We start from the raw sequence: 15,224 nt of genomic DNA on the forward strand, positions 1-15,224 counted from the left end.
CAACCTAACTTTAGAAGGGAGCCCTATTCGTTAGCAGTGATGCTCCCTGGGGCCTCAATAATACAGCTGAAGCTTTGCTCTCCACATTGGCGACTTGGGTCTATTCTTAGATGGTTAAAACCGGAGATAATGACTGAGTGATGAACACATGAAACCTGTGACATTTTCTTTCTTTTAAATTTGAATTATTTTTTCACCTGATATAGGACCAACTTTTGTATATCCTTCACCACTGACACTTAAATTCTGACTTTAATTATTCTATTCATATGGTTCATGTTCCTGTCTCCTAACCTGTGAAAATCTCCCCCAAACCATGTGCCTACAGAGTTCTACTTATAGTTCTATTTTTGTCTCATGCACTTTGTTGTTATGATAATTGACAGTTAATCTCTTCACTAGTAAATGTGTCAATTATCTATACAAAAATGATCCTTATGCCATAATTCATTTACCATAAATCCTATTTTATGGTTAATACTGCCAAACCTCTCTTTTCATTCACATTTGGTTGACATAATCTGAGCTAAAGCTTTGGTATTTAGCCTCTGTCCATTATGCTTTATGTTTATCTCTTTTATGTAGCAAACTTATGGATTTATTTTTTTAATAAAATTTCCTTTCTAAAAAATATCTCCTTAGTAGGGGATTTCATACATTTATTGGTATAATCATTTATTGGTACGACTGTTTTGATCAGTTACATTTCCAGTGTGGTTTCTATTCTTCCAGGATTTTTTTTTTTAATGTTGATTTGTGTTACCCAGACTGTATTACACATTATTTTATCTTTTATAATGACATGTCAGATAAATATCCTGCTCTTAATTCTGAAAGTGGTAAACTTAAAGATTTTTATAAATAAACACTCTAAAACCTCTATCAAAATCATAAATTATAGTAAGACATTTGCCCATTTGCTTAGGCTAGGCTCTTCTAGTCCACTATATAAAATATTCACACATGTGTACACATACGGGTATATAAATCTTTCAAAAATCTTGTTGCTTATCCTTTTCATTCTTTTTTATTCCGTAGTTACCACAAAATTTGCTTAACATAAACCCATTCCACATTACTGCTAGTGCTTTTATTTGTTTTTGTTATTAGTTACAATTTTTAAACACTGACAATTTCTAGCACTTCTCCATTCTTGAATTCTATTTTAATTCATTTCCTCTATAACTGCAAACAAGATTCTAAGAGACCTGCAGACAGATTTATATTCCAAGACTACTAATCTATTCGTTGCCTATCTTCCTGAATGACAACTCAGTCAAGTATGAAATTACTGAGCCACACACCCTTTTGCCCTCCAAGCTACCCAGTAGATTAATGTTAATTACAGAATTCTAATACTCGGTTACACAAAGACAAGTAAATCTATTACAAAGGGCTTTTCATTGTCTCTTCTCTCCTGTCCCTATTCTATAAAGCTGAGGACTCAGTTCTATGTATCTAAAACAAGAACTTAGATTCTTGATGCTACCCATCCAAGTCCATGTGCTTCTGCTTTTCAGAGCAGACTCTCCCAGATTAACATCAATTAACAGGATAGATTTAGGCAGAAGACCTAGGTTCAGCCTCTAGTCACACTTCTTAATCCTTTCTCACTGCAGAGTTTATAGAACCATCTTGCAAATTCTGGAATGTGCTTATTTTCCACCTTTTGTGACACACGCAGCTGTCAACTTGGCCTATTCACTGACATTTTAGAGGAAAATGGGAAGGAAAAAGTCTCTGGTGCTTTCATTTCCACCACTACTTTCCCATAAATTCACATATCAACTTGTTGACAACAGACAATAGCCAATCTCTAAATCTGACCTTGTCTAATACAGGGGAACATTCATTTATTGGCTGATAGTATCCAAAAATGTCAGAAGTAAGGGCTACGTAAATTACCCTTATTCTATCCATTCAACTTTCTCCCCGTTCCTTTTCCTTCCACAATAAACTTCCCCCAATTTGTGTGATTTAGACTAAAATTAGCATAAAACATTGAATTACTTATGAAAATCACTGTAAGAAAGGGACAAGCCTCACACCTTGTGGCTTACTACCAGAATGCTCACAAATCAGGAAATCAACAAGTACAACCCTATTATACGACTGAATGAATCACTGTGAATGAATCTGAAGAAAGTCTTGAAATCATCTTAACCCAATATTCTTGTTTTTTCAGATAAGTAAACTGAGGCCTAGAAAGGTGATAATGACAACCCATCAACCATATATGAAAAGTGCAAATTCTCAGCAGGTTCACAATTTCTATTTTTATCATATATGTATTACCTCAATTTATTTAAGTCTAGTATGACCTTTCAGGTATCAAATGGATTAAGGTATCTATAATTTATTATAAACAGAAAATTATGATATTATATTACACTTCCCAAGACAAAATCTGGTCAAAGGGAAATTGGAGAACAAGTTCCTGTAAAAAGGAAAATACATTTTAAAAAATGAAGCCAGAGATTTGTTAGGCTACTCCCAAGCCTTGCATTCTAGTCAGCTCCTGATCCTTTCTTTCTTTCCAATTCTAAGTCATACTGATACATATTTCATGAAGAGACTCTGTTTTCTCCTAGTGCATCATTTCTAGTTCTACGATCCCTGCAAATTACATGCAATATCAAGCCCACAACTAAAGTTAACTACCATTATGGTCCCACTATTATTTATCCAAACCACAGACATTTTTCTCAAAGCAATAATCTTTTAACTACATTTGGATTTTTTGATTCCACAAGTCAGAAACTGTTGGAGTTTAAAAAATGTGATCAATTATCTACTCCATTCTGAAATCCAATGTCACTGTTTACATGGCCTCAGCATGTGCAAATTCGGGAGAGGCAATAAGAAGAAATAAGGATCCTTCTACCCCATAGGGAAGACACCAGAGAAGAACCATGTCAAGAAAACACAGGCTTCAGACTCAGGCAGACTTTAATCTTAATACCAACTTTGCCTCTTAGCAGCTGAGTGATGTTGAACAAAAGTTACTCAATGTTCTTGAGACTTAGATAATAAATAGTAATATCTATTTCAAAGGAGTGTTGTCAGAATTTGGTGAAATAATTTAAATAAAGTGACTAACTCAATATTTAGTATATGTACATCCTCAATAAAGCTAGACTAACTTTTGCTACTGTTGGTATCAAAGTTGATATAAATGTATTTGTTCATCTATGTATAAATAACTTTGAGAAGATAAAAAACTCACAGGAAATAAACTGAGCTAAGGAATAAGGTGGGATCCTTTTGTGGTATACATTTGAATTTATTCAAGAATAAAGTTAAAGTTAAAAATCAATTGTATATAAAATCTATAAAGAAATGCAAGACTGGCTCAATATTAAAAAACATCAATCAATCAATGTAATATACCATATTAACAAGCTAAAGAAGAAAAATCATACAAATATATTAATTAATACAGAAAAGGTATGTGACAAAACTTGACACATTCATAATAATGACATTCAGAAAAACAAGAATATTAGGGGACTTCCTCAACTTGATAAAGGACATCTAAAAACAGCCTGCAGTCCTAACATTATTTCTAATGGTGAAAGGCTTAATGCTTTCCTCCTAAGACCGAGAAGGCAAGGATGTCCACTCTCATCACTGTCAGTCAAATAGTGCTGGAAATTCTAGCCAGTGCAATAAGCAAAAGAGAAAACAGCGTGCAGATAGAAAAGGAAAAAAATGCAACAATCCCTATTTGCAGACATGATTGTCTCGTAGCAAATTCCAAAATATCTACAAAGAACTGCAAGTGAGTTCAGCAAGGTGACAGTATACAAGAGCAACATACAAAAATTAATTGTATTTCTATATACTAGATGAATGTGCGAACACCAAAATTAAAAATATCATTTATAATCATTCAGAAAAATGAAAAATAAAGTATAAATCTAACTCAACATGTACAGCACTTGTATGCTGAAAACTATAAAATGCTCATAAAAGAATTTTAAAAAATTTTAAATAAATGGAGAGGCATAGTGTTCATGGAATAGAAAAAAATTCAACATAGCAAAGATGTCAAAATTCTCCCCAAATTAACAGGTTTACCAAGTAATTTCCATCAAAATCCTAGCAAAATATTTTTGCAGATATAGGTAAGATTACTATAAAATTTACATGGAAAGGCAAAGGCCTTGAACAGCAAAAGTAATTTTGAAAAATAAAAATAATGTGGACAGAAATAATCTACCTGATTTCAAGACTTATTACGCAGCTACACTAATCAAAATTATGTGGTACTGTTGGAAAGACAGACACATAGATTAAAGGAACAGAACAAAACACTCAGAAACAGACCCACACAAGTATGCCCAGGTGATTTTGACAAAGGCACAAAAGCAATTCTATGGAGAAGAGATAACCTTTTCAACAAAGGGTTCCAGAGTAAATGGAAATCCATAGGCCCTCTCCTCCCACCAAAAGAAAATCTCAACCCAAGCCTCACACTTTATACAAAAACTAACCCAAAATGGGTCACGGACTTAAATGTACAAAGTAAAACTAAAACTTTTAGAAAAAAATGAGAGACAATCTTTAGGATCTAGAGCTAGGCAAAGAGTTCAACTTGACTCTAAAATCAAGACCCATAAAAAGAAAAAATGATAAACGAAACTTCAGCCAAATTAAAAACTTTGCTCACTTTGATGGCTGGGAGCAGTGGCTCATGCCTGTAATCCCAGCACTTTGGGAGGCCAAGGAGGATCACCTCAGGTCAAGAGTTTGAGACCAGCCTGGACAACATGGTGAAACCTGGTCTCTACTAAAAGAAACACAAAAATTAGCGGGGAGTGGTGGTGTGCACCTGTAGTCCCAGCTATTCAGGAGGCTGAGGCAGGAGAATCGCTTGAACCTGGGAGGCGGAGGTTGCAGTGAGCCAAGATTGAGTCACTGCACTCCAGCCTGGGCAACAGGGCAAGACTCTGTCTCAAAAAACAAAACAAAACAAACAAAACAAAAAACAAAAAATAAACTTTGCTCACTTTGAAAGACACTGTTAGAGGATATGAAGTCAAACTATAGACTGGGAGAAAATATTTGCAAAGCACATATGAGACAAAGGACTACTGTTTAGAATAGAAAAAACTCTCAAAATTCAGGAGTACGAAGAAAACACATTAAGAAAATGGGAAAGGATGTGAAAAGACATTTCACCCAAGAGGACCTACAGATGACAAATCAGCACATGGAAAGATGTTCAAGGTAAACCAGCTGTTAGGAAAACGCAAATTAAAACCACAATATCATATTAGTACACACCCAACAGAACTGCTAAAATGAAAACAGTGACAACACCAAACGTGAACATTTGGAGAAACTGGATCACTCATGCATGCATTGCTGGTGAGAATATAAAATGGTACAGTCCCTCTGGAAACAGTTTGGTAGTTTCTTTAAAAACTAAACATACAACTACCATATGACCCAGCAACTGCACTCCTAGGCATTTATTCCAGAGACATGAAACCTATGTTCACACAAAAACCTACACATGAATGTTTATAGCAGCTTTACTCATAATGGCCCAAAAAGGAAAAAAAAAAAAACACCAGATGTCCTTTAATGGGTGAATAGTTAAACTGGGGTACATCCACACCATGGAATACTACTGAGCAACAGAAAGGAACCAACTACAGTATTAATGCATGCAATAACTTGGATAAGTCTCTAGAGAATCATGCTAAGTGAAAAAAGTCAATCTAAAAAATATTACATATTTTTTGGTTCCATTTCTATAACACCCTTGAAATGAGAAATTTGGAGATAAGATAAATGGTTGTCAAGGGTTAAAAAGGGTTTGAGGGTGGGAAGGAAGTAGCTGTGGCAATATAAGGGCAACGTGAGGGAGCCTTGTGGTGACAGAAATGTTCTGTATATTGACGGCAAATGGCAAAGTCCTGCTTGGTTATTGTACTACAGTTCTACAAGATGTTATCATGGATAGGAGGCAGTTACTGGGTAAAGGGCACCAGAGAACTCTCTGTATTATCTCTTACAACTATAGGTGAATCTATAATTATCTCAAAATAAAAAGTTTCACTAAAAAAAATCAACTGCATATAAAATCTGCAAAGAGATTTAATCAGATTCAAACAGACTTACCCAAAGCCCCACCCATCTATTGCACTGGTAAACACCACATTTCCCTGTTCTGGAGAGAAGTAAAGGTGAGAATCATCCGTGTCCTCCAAGCCAGTGCTCCAGTCATATACTTGCTCTCCTTGCTCAGAATTTGGATTCACTTGGGATTCAGTCTCCCTCTCTGCTCTTTCTTCTAGGACTTTAGAAGTAAAAAGAGTTCCTGTGAGCGCATTAATCTAGGAGAGATGGTGAAATGGCAGAGCGTCATTCAGATGCTTAGCACGCTCACCGCAGGAGAAACACTGTTTAACCTGTGTTAGGGCTAGAATCATCAGTCAGTTCGGGCTCATTAAGCACACACGAATGGAGGTGACATTTACAATCAGTGAATAACTTACATGTATCCATCCTTCCTAAACTCAGCATAACTAAATTATAAGGCTTTTGGAAGGTTATTTTGTGATTATTATTATTAATGCAAATGTTAGTGTGTCATATCCTTAATTTGTTTTTCAGTACTGAGGCCTAGTATCACAAAGTACTCATGATTTCCAACCCCACAATCCTAGTTTGTAACCTCAGTCCACTGCCTTGCCCATCTCTCACATCGGTTGTCTGAAATGTGCACTACTCTCTTTAGGCCCTCTTCCCAACTCCTAATCCTCAACTACTTTCACTCCCAAATAGGCAATAATCTTATGTCCTACCTTAGAAAGAAAATGGAACTTATTACTCAGATTTCCTTCAAGTGCCCCACATCCCAATCTACAAGCTCACTTATGTCTGCAAATACCACTGACCTTTCTCCTCCCAATGCAGGGCAGGAGTTATTTTACCTGTTCCTAAATTTTTTTTTTTTTTTTTTTAGAGGCGGAGTCTCACTCTGTCGCCCAGGCTGGAGTGCAGTGGCGTGATCTTGGCTCACCATATGCTCTGCCTCCCGGGTTCACACCATTCTCCTGCCTCAGCCTCCCCAGTAGCTGGGACTACAGGCGCCTGCCACCACGCCCGGCTAATTTTTTGTATTTTTAGTAGAGACGGGGTTTCACCTTGTTCGACAGGATGGTCTCAATCTCCTGACCTCATGATCCACCCGCCTCGGCCTCCCAAAGTGCTGGGATTACAGGTGTGAGCCAGCATGCCTGGCCTACCTCTTCCTATTTCTACAAAGAATGATATCCATCCATCATTCTTTTTCACTGTTCTACTTTTATTGTTTCCTGCCTTTAGCAAATAAATATACACAAGTTGCCCTCATCAACAGCTTTCCACTGTGTTGAGGAAGGCATTTCAAACTCTCATGCATAGCATATCAGGTTCACCGACATCTAAATCCTATATCCTTTTTCCCATTTCTTGTAACTGTTGAAAATGATCTAATTCTTCAGCTATAAAACAATTTACAGTTCCTTAAATGAAACACTATACTGTGCTTTTTCTTGCCTTTATGACTTTGCCCATCGTATTCCTTCTCTTTTGAATGTCCTTTTCCTGCCTACCTGGCAAACACCTACTTTACTTACATCTCAAGGTTTCCATTCTACGAGTTCTAACTCATTCTTCCCTCTTGACCCAGTCTGGGTTAGATGGCCCTTATCTATGCTGTCATATCACACCCAGGGCTTATCTCATTGTTCTCCAAATATCTCTTTGTCTCCCCTACTATACTGTGAGCTCCTTGAAAATAGGGATTCTGACCTGTCCATCTTATATTCACAATCCCTAGTGCACAATGGACATCTGATAATTCATTTATTCAACATATATCTATGAAATATTTGCTGAATAAATAAATGAATGAATGCTTGGGTAAAATTTCCTGTAACGACAGGTAATAAAATACTATAGACAGGTAATAAAATCCTAATATTGCTTCACTTTGGAACCAAGATACAGTTTTAAACAAGAGAGCCTATTGTCCAAGCTTTATATGATGGGTGATTCCAAGAGATGGAAGAGCCTACTGAGAACATGCTTTTTCTATTGCCTTTCTTGTAGAATAACACCAACATGTATGAATCTGAAGTGGAAAAGTTCACGTTTCTGTAGCAATGGCTCATACCCAGCTCAGTAACTTCCTTACAACTCTTCTTCGTGGCTAAATTTTTTAAATACTAAAAATTAAAATACCTGTTCTAAAATATTCTTGAGGTGAGAATAGGCCTCTTGTGGGGTGAATTTCAGTTCCACTATCAAGCGATCAATCTTATTAATCACTAAAACCGGACGGATGTTTTCAAGCCAAGCTTGTCGCAGAACTGCCTGTGTCTGATAAAAACAGAAAGAAAAATGTAAAACTCATGATTTGAAATAATTAGAGCACATTAGAAAATCTTGATTAATAACCACTCTAGGCTATGCCAGTCAGACAAGGGTATTCACTAGGCATTCACAAACTACGTATACAGCGGAGTAACAAAGAACTACACATAAGAAATCATTGCTGCCTTTATGCAACTGACAGTTAAGAAGGATAAATAAGGCTGGGCATGGTGGGTCACACCTGTATCTCAGCACTCTGGGAGGCTGAGGCTGGTGGATTGCTTGAGGCCAGGAGTTCAAGACTAGCCTGGCCAATATGGCGAAATCCCGTCTCTACTAAAAGTACAGAAATTAGCCAGGCGTGGTGGCACATGCCTGTAATCCCAGTTACTCTGGAGATTGAGGCATGAAAATCACTTGAACCCAGAAGGTGGAGGTTGCAGTAAGCCAAGATCACACCACTGCACTAAAGCCTAGGTGACAGAGCAAGACTCTGTCTCAAAACAAACAAAAACAAAAACAAAGTATGTTAAATTAAAGTCATCATCTCTAAGATCCCTTCAGAACTCTGGTGATTCAACTCCATCCCAGACTGGAACGTTACCAAATGTGAAATATAAAACCAATGTTGTGATTGTCAGTGAAATGCCTAAAGTCAGTCAGTTCCCCCTCTTTCATCACCCTTAACCATTTAAGTATTTTCTCATCACAATCCATTACCTGTGGACAGACTCCTTCCACAGCATCTACCACAATGATGCATCCATCACAAATGCGAACAGCAGTTGATACTTCTGAGGAAAAGTCCACGTGTCCTGGAGAGTCTATCAGATTAATCAGGTACTCCTCATTACCTAAAATACAATTTGTAAACACACATTTTCAGTTGTGCAGGTATACAATGCTCTTCCTCAGGCATTCTAGAATAAGAAAGCTGAAAGCTTCTAAGAAAAAACTGAACAAAGCTAAAGGAGTTGAAAGCTCAATCCAGAGCTACCATTCCAACTTTTCCCACTGATGGGACTACTGATTCCAAATGGCATCTATATAAAATGTTAACGGACTTTATTATTCTAATAGTTACCACTTAAGAGCTTAGTGGGAGCCAGCCACTATGATACTCATTTTAATGTGCTAATCACATATTATTGAATCCTTACAATATCCCTATGAGATATATTACTATTCTCCTTTTACAGGTTAGGAAATTGAAACTGAAAGAAATCAATGCCCAAGGGCCTGACAGTAAGAGCTGTTCAAAGGGCCAACAAAGCAGTTGGCCAAGTTCTTCCCTACAATTTATCAAAGAGCAGTGTATGAATCTGCTCAATCAAGATTTAGACTCAATTCTACAAAAACTTAAGGAGCAGTTACTATGTGCCAAGCAGTAAGCTATGTGCTCTCCCATTAATATCTCCTTCAATAGTCTCAACAGACAAATGTATTAAATTTATAGTAGGGTGATGACACATCCTGAGTTGTCTGGTTTTAGCACTGAAATTCCCACATCCCATCAAAGCCCTTAGTCCCAGGCAAACAAGAAAAAAAACGATCATCTTAGGTTATAGAGAGTTATCATTAAACATAACTTAGTATACCATGCAGAAAATTAGTAATACTTTAGAATTCTGAACTCATTCCCCATTACTGATAAATTTGATATAATTCTCTTTTAAAGGCAGAATAATTATTAGAATGCTCAAACATATACTTTACTTTTGCTCCTCCCCTTAACTCAGTGTTTATCAACTTGCATATGCTCAAGAATGACTATAAGCTTGAGTATCCTTTATCTGAAATCCAAAATGCTCCAATGAGCATTTCCTTTTTGTGCCATGTTGGTATTTGAAGAGTTTCGAATTTGGGAGCACTTCCGATTTTGGATTTTCAGATTTGGGATGCTCAACCTGCAATTTATGGGACAGTTACAAGGATTTTCCCCCAGTATAATTTTAATGACTTCGCTTGTGCCCTAGGTGATACTGATGATAAATACCACCACAACAATAACCACAACCAGCGCTTAACATCTGTGGACTGCCTATTTATGGCTGGCATTGTTCTAAGCATAATACATAAAGCATAATTATCTAATGTTTACTTACAACAATCCCCCGTAGTAGTTACAACTATTAGCCCAATCTTATATAGCAGGTAACTAAGGCACAGAAAAGTTAAGTATTTTTCTCAAGGACATCCAGCTAGAATCCAATTCTGAGGTTGACTAAGATCACACAATTCAAAATGATAGAGCCGAAGTTCAAATCCACTTAAATCCAAAGACCATACCTCTAACCACTACACTCAGAAGGCAGTAACTTTCATCTCACATGCCAAGATTCCACTGCTAATGAATTCCTAAAACACTGGGTGAAGCATTCCCAAGTGTACTGAGGCTCAGTGGGAAAGACTGCCATCAGTTAGCAACAGACTGCCTTCGTCAGTACCACTCCTCCCTGCTGCCTCCTGGTCTTTTCATGCGGAACCAGTGCTCTGCTGAAACCACCAGAGAAGGCTCCAACCAGGGAAGACCATGGAGATCTCCAGTGAAAATCCAAGAAGTCAAATAACCAGAGCCCTGGAGCAATGGTCCACTGGACCTCAATCAAGCCTTTCACTGTCAGATCTCACACCAGTTCTCTTAGCCAACATTTTCAATAAGTATCATGATCTCAACCAAGTACACCAGAGAAAAAGGAGCATGTCTAGTAGTGGTCTAGGGTCCTATCATATAAAATTAAAGCTGTGAGATTCTTAGAATCCCTCAGCATTTTCTCAGCCTAAGCCTTTATTCCATAGAAAAACATGCTAATGCCCTCAAAAGGTAAAAGACTGACCCAAGGTCCCAAAAGAAGGAAGCCAGAAACATACCCAGGGCTATCTAACCATCTCAGTCACTTCTCACGTCTTAGATTCCTTCATACTTTGCAACTGCGGAAACAACACTTGCCTGTTCATCTGGCTAAACTCCAGACTTTAGAGTGGGAGAACTTCAAGCGCTTTCCCATCCTTTGTGATACGACCGGGACCTGATACTGAAGTTTCAGAGACTGGGTCTCCAGTCAAGTTCTTTAGAGTCTAAAAATGCACTCGTACAGACATTTCAGGCTTCCTATACAACAGTGCTCTTACTTTCATAGGAGTTAGACCTTTTAGGGAATACTCAGAAAAACGAATACCGATCTACCTATCTATGCTCCCCTAAGTACGCATCCATTTCCAGATTCTTTGAAATTCATTCAGGAAGGGCAGGTTCAGATCTAGAGAGGAACTGAAAGCTAGAGATACACCAAGTGTTTCCACCTGAAAATCTACTTCCTAAAAACTAAGTGTCTGATCAAATAATACAGCTGACAAATACAGCCAGCCTTGGAGCTCACATCACACATACATACTAAAGGTTCAGAGAAGCCCTGTAAGAAAAGTTTGTCCAATTCTGTTCAACCTGGAGTTTCTCAAATGTATTTAATGGTGAGAAGGAGGAAATGCCATGGTCAGTTACACAGCTGACAAGGGCTTGGCTCAGTTCTGAGCCAGGCCTCCCAATTCCTCTTTCAATGCCTTTTTCATCTTAACCCTTTCCAAACAACATTAACCTAAATTTCAAAGGTTGGGGAAAGAAGTCCCATATCCATTAGAGAAAAAAAGTCCCCAAGCACAGCTCTTCTGCTGTGACTTCAGCCACATTATGTCTCTTTAAAAACTGCCATTTACCACTTTGGTGTGTGTGTGATCAAATTAAAAAATACATAAAAGCAGTTATAGGGGTTTACCATGCTAGATATTATTGTTATTGCTAGTATTAATTATTTAAAAAGTAGAGAATGCATAACACTTTTCAGGAGACAAAATTTTTTAAGCATGCTAAATGATCTTTCTGATTTGTAACAAAGTCCTAAAGCTATGTGTTGAATTAATCCCTGCAATAGCATTCAGGGACAGAAACTTCTGCTGCTTTACTTCCCAGGCATTCCAAACTAAACTGCTTCATTTCAAGGCACAGATCTAATCAGTCAAGCAACAATCCAATCTTTTTATGTTTCAGGGGGCTGAAAAAACAGTTGGAAGACCTGAAGTTAATTATGGGAGATATCTTCCAGACAATTTCTGCTGCTAATAGGGAGTTATGGGAAAAGAATTGCTCCCTTGCCCATGGTTTTAAAGTGCCACGGATAATTGTCTCACAGAAGGTGCACACTTGTCACTAGGACCTGCCAACACATCTCTGTATTCAGTAAAACTTCATGTAAGGAGTTTAGTGTTCAACTTCCAAAACACTGGAAACGCTCACTAAAGCATACGTAGAAAGCTGATGAGAGAAAACTTTCCATAAAATAAAAAAGAAAAACTGAAGTTATGGATGAAGATCTGAACCTCCTGAAAGTGTCCTTTATGTTTCAGTGTATTGGTAGAGTATTTTGCCTGACAACAAAAATAACAGAAATATAGGCAGAATCTGAGTTATCTGAAGACATGTTCCTAAATTCCTTATGTATGAACTTATAACTATTATATACATAAATTGTACCCCAACTATAAAGTAACCACAAGTCTCCCTCCACAGGAAATACCACTTTTTTTTTGCTTTTGTTTTTTTTTCAGAGACAGGGTCTCACTGAAACATTCAGGCTGGATGCAGTGGCACAATCATAGCTCATTGCAGCCTCAAATTCCTGGGCTCAAGCGATCCTCCTGCCTCAGCCTCCCAAGTAGCAGGGACTGCAGGCACACAAGGGTAATTTTTATTTTTTGTAGAGATGGGGTCTCACTGTGTTGCTGTGGCAGGTCTCAAACACCTGTCCCTAAGTGATCCTTCTGCCTCAGTCTCCCAAAGTGCTGGGACTACAGATGTGAGCCACTGCACCTGGTTTCCTTTTATATCTTAAATCACTATTATCCTTTTATATTTTAAATCAATGTACAACATTATAAGTTATAAATCAACTAATATGGCTTATTATTTGACAGAACTGTAAAGCATAATTGTAAAGCTGACACAGGTAACAGGGTAACTATCTTCATGAGAAGCCTGCCACAAGGAGAGGTGAAGGGTGGTTGACTCTGACAGTATGTGTCAAAACTGAGATGGGGTCAGGCACAGTGGCTCATACCTATAATCCAAATGCTTTGGAAGGCCAAAACAGGAGGATTACTTCAGCCAAGACCAGCCTGGACAACATGGTGAGACCATCATCTCTACAAAAAAACTTAAAAAATTAGCCAGGCAAGGTGGCATATGCCTGTAGTCTTAGCTACTCGGGAGGCTGAGGCAGGAGGACTGCTTGAGCCTAGGAGTTCTGGGCTGCAGTGAGCTATGATCACCACTGCACTCCAGCCTGGGTGATAGAATAAGACTCTTATCTTTAGAAAAAAAAGAAAAAAAAGTGACATGGGTTAGAAAAGAAAGAGGGAAAAATGATCTATCAACAACTATGAATAGCAAACTGATTAAGTTTTCTTTTGCTGCACAAACCCAACCCAAAGGCCTCTCCAGACCTTCCTCCAACATGAAATTAGACCACGTACAGACCACTTCTGATTACATTTTGCCTCACCCACTTTTGGTTTTTCTCAGTATGATGCCAGTCCACATCTGCCACCCAGTACTGTAGCCATACCCTGAACTCTGACATCACTGAGAACTTCTCCACCTTTGAAGGCCTGCTGTGTAGATAGTAAATCTAATAATTACACATCCACATTGTCTTGATTCCTTTGATCACTGGCAGTTTTGCTTGGAAGGGTGTAAGAACCAGAATAAGAAACGCTGGAGTAAAAAAAAGGTTGATGTTTACTTCTTATAATCTCTCTATGCTTAGCATCACCCTGGAGAGAAGGTCATAGATCAAGGACCAATTTCACACTGCTAATGCATGTCATTACTGTAAGGTGCTAGTCTCATTATCAGAGTAATTGAGAGTAATTGTAGGATAACTTTGACTAAGAAGGGGGAAGAGGGAAAATGCAGACGAATGTGGGGCTAAAAGAAGGATTTATGTATTTTTTTAAGACAAGAAAGACAAGAAAGACTTGAGCATGCTTAAAAGCTAATGGATACAAGCCAGTACAGAGGGAGAGGTGGAAGATACTGAAGAAAAGATCATTAAGTCCAGAACACAGGTTTTTGCCAGTGACAGGAGGCAAGCAAAAAATGCCCATACCATTATGTTTTGAGATACAGTGGTAAGCAGGTGAGAATTCTCTTTTCTGTGAAATAGAAGGTAAGAATGTCTGCTGAAATTGTGGAGGAGGGGATGACAGGTAGGCTGAAAGAGACCAGAAGGTTTAAAATAGGTATTGGGAAGAATGAGCAAGACCTAACAGTGAGAGATGGGAAATCTGCCAGCAGTCTGGAGGACCACTTGAGAACCTAGCCCAAATACAAGGATGAAAACATGTAGAGAATTAGCTTTACCAAGGGTTAAAGTTTTGTTGGGAAAAATATGACAGAAGGTCAAGAACCAAAGAGACTGAAGACGCTGGCAAGACTGTCAGTGAAATGACAAATCTGGGCTGTATGAGGCAGGAAGTGAATGAAGAAAGAGGCTGTTGGGAGTCAAAAAACTAGAGAACATTATGAAGTCAAAGAATGGGTACCTCATTAGTCAGGTGAAAGAAAGAGCTGGGAGAATCAAAGATTGTAGAGAAGGAAGTATTTTAAGTTTGAAAGGTCGAAGATGGATAGCTCAAGGTGATGCTGAAATCCAGAAAGCAGTCATGACAACAGGTAGGTGAAATGCAGAATCAATGTTGTTGAGAGGATAAGCTGTTGAAGAAGCCATTCTCAGGGATGGTGAAAAGCCACCTTAGAAGATTCAGGTAAAAAAAACAATTATGAGTTCGGGTGCCAA

The 15,224-nt window shown here is 38.0% G+C and overlaps 1 protein-coding gene across 1 annotated transcript in view; it reads right to left on the minus strand.

Annotated features, from left to right (window-relative positions):
* EFL1 (elongation factor like GTPase 1) overlaps window positions 1-15,224 on the minus strand; it is a 131,817-nt gene that overhangs the window by 101,313 nt on the left and 15,280 nt on the right. The window contains 3 exon segments of the mRNA NM_001132381.2: window positions 6,133-6,347; window positions 8,242-8,379; window positions 9,094-9,227. Coding sequence (NP_001125853.2) covers window positions 6,133-6,347; window positions 8,242-8,379; window positions 9,094-9,227 — 487 coding nt within the window.

Source organism: Pongo abelii, chromosome 16 (assembly GCF_028885655.2).
Source record: "Pongo abelii isolate AG06213 chromosome 16, NHGRI_mPonAbe1-v2.0_pri, whole genome shotgun sequence".
NCBI lineage: Eukaryota > Metazoa > Chordata > Mammalia > Primates > Hominidae > Pongo > Pongo abelii.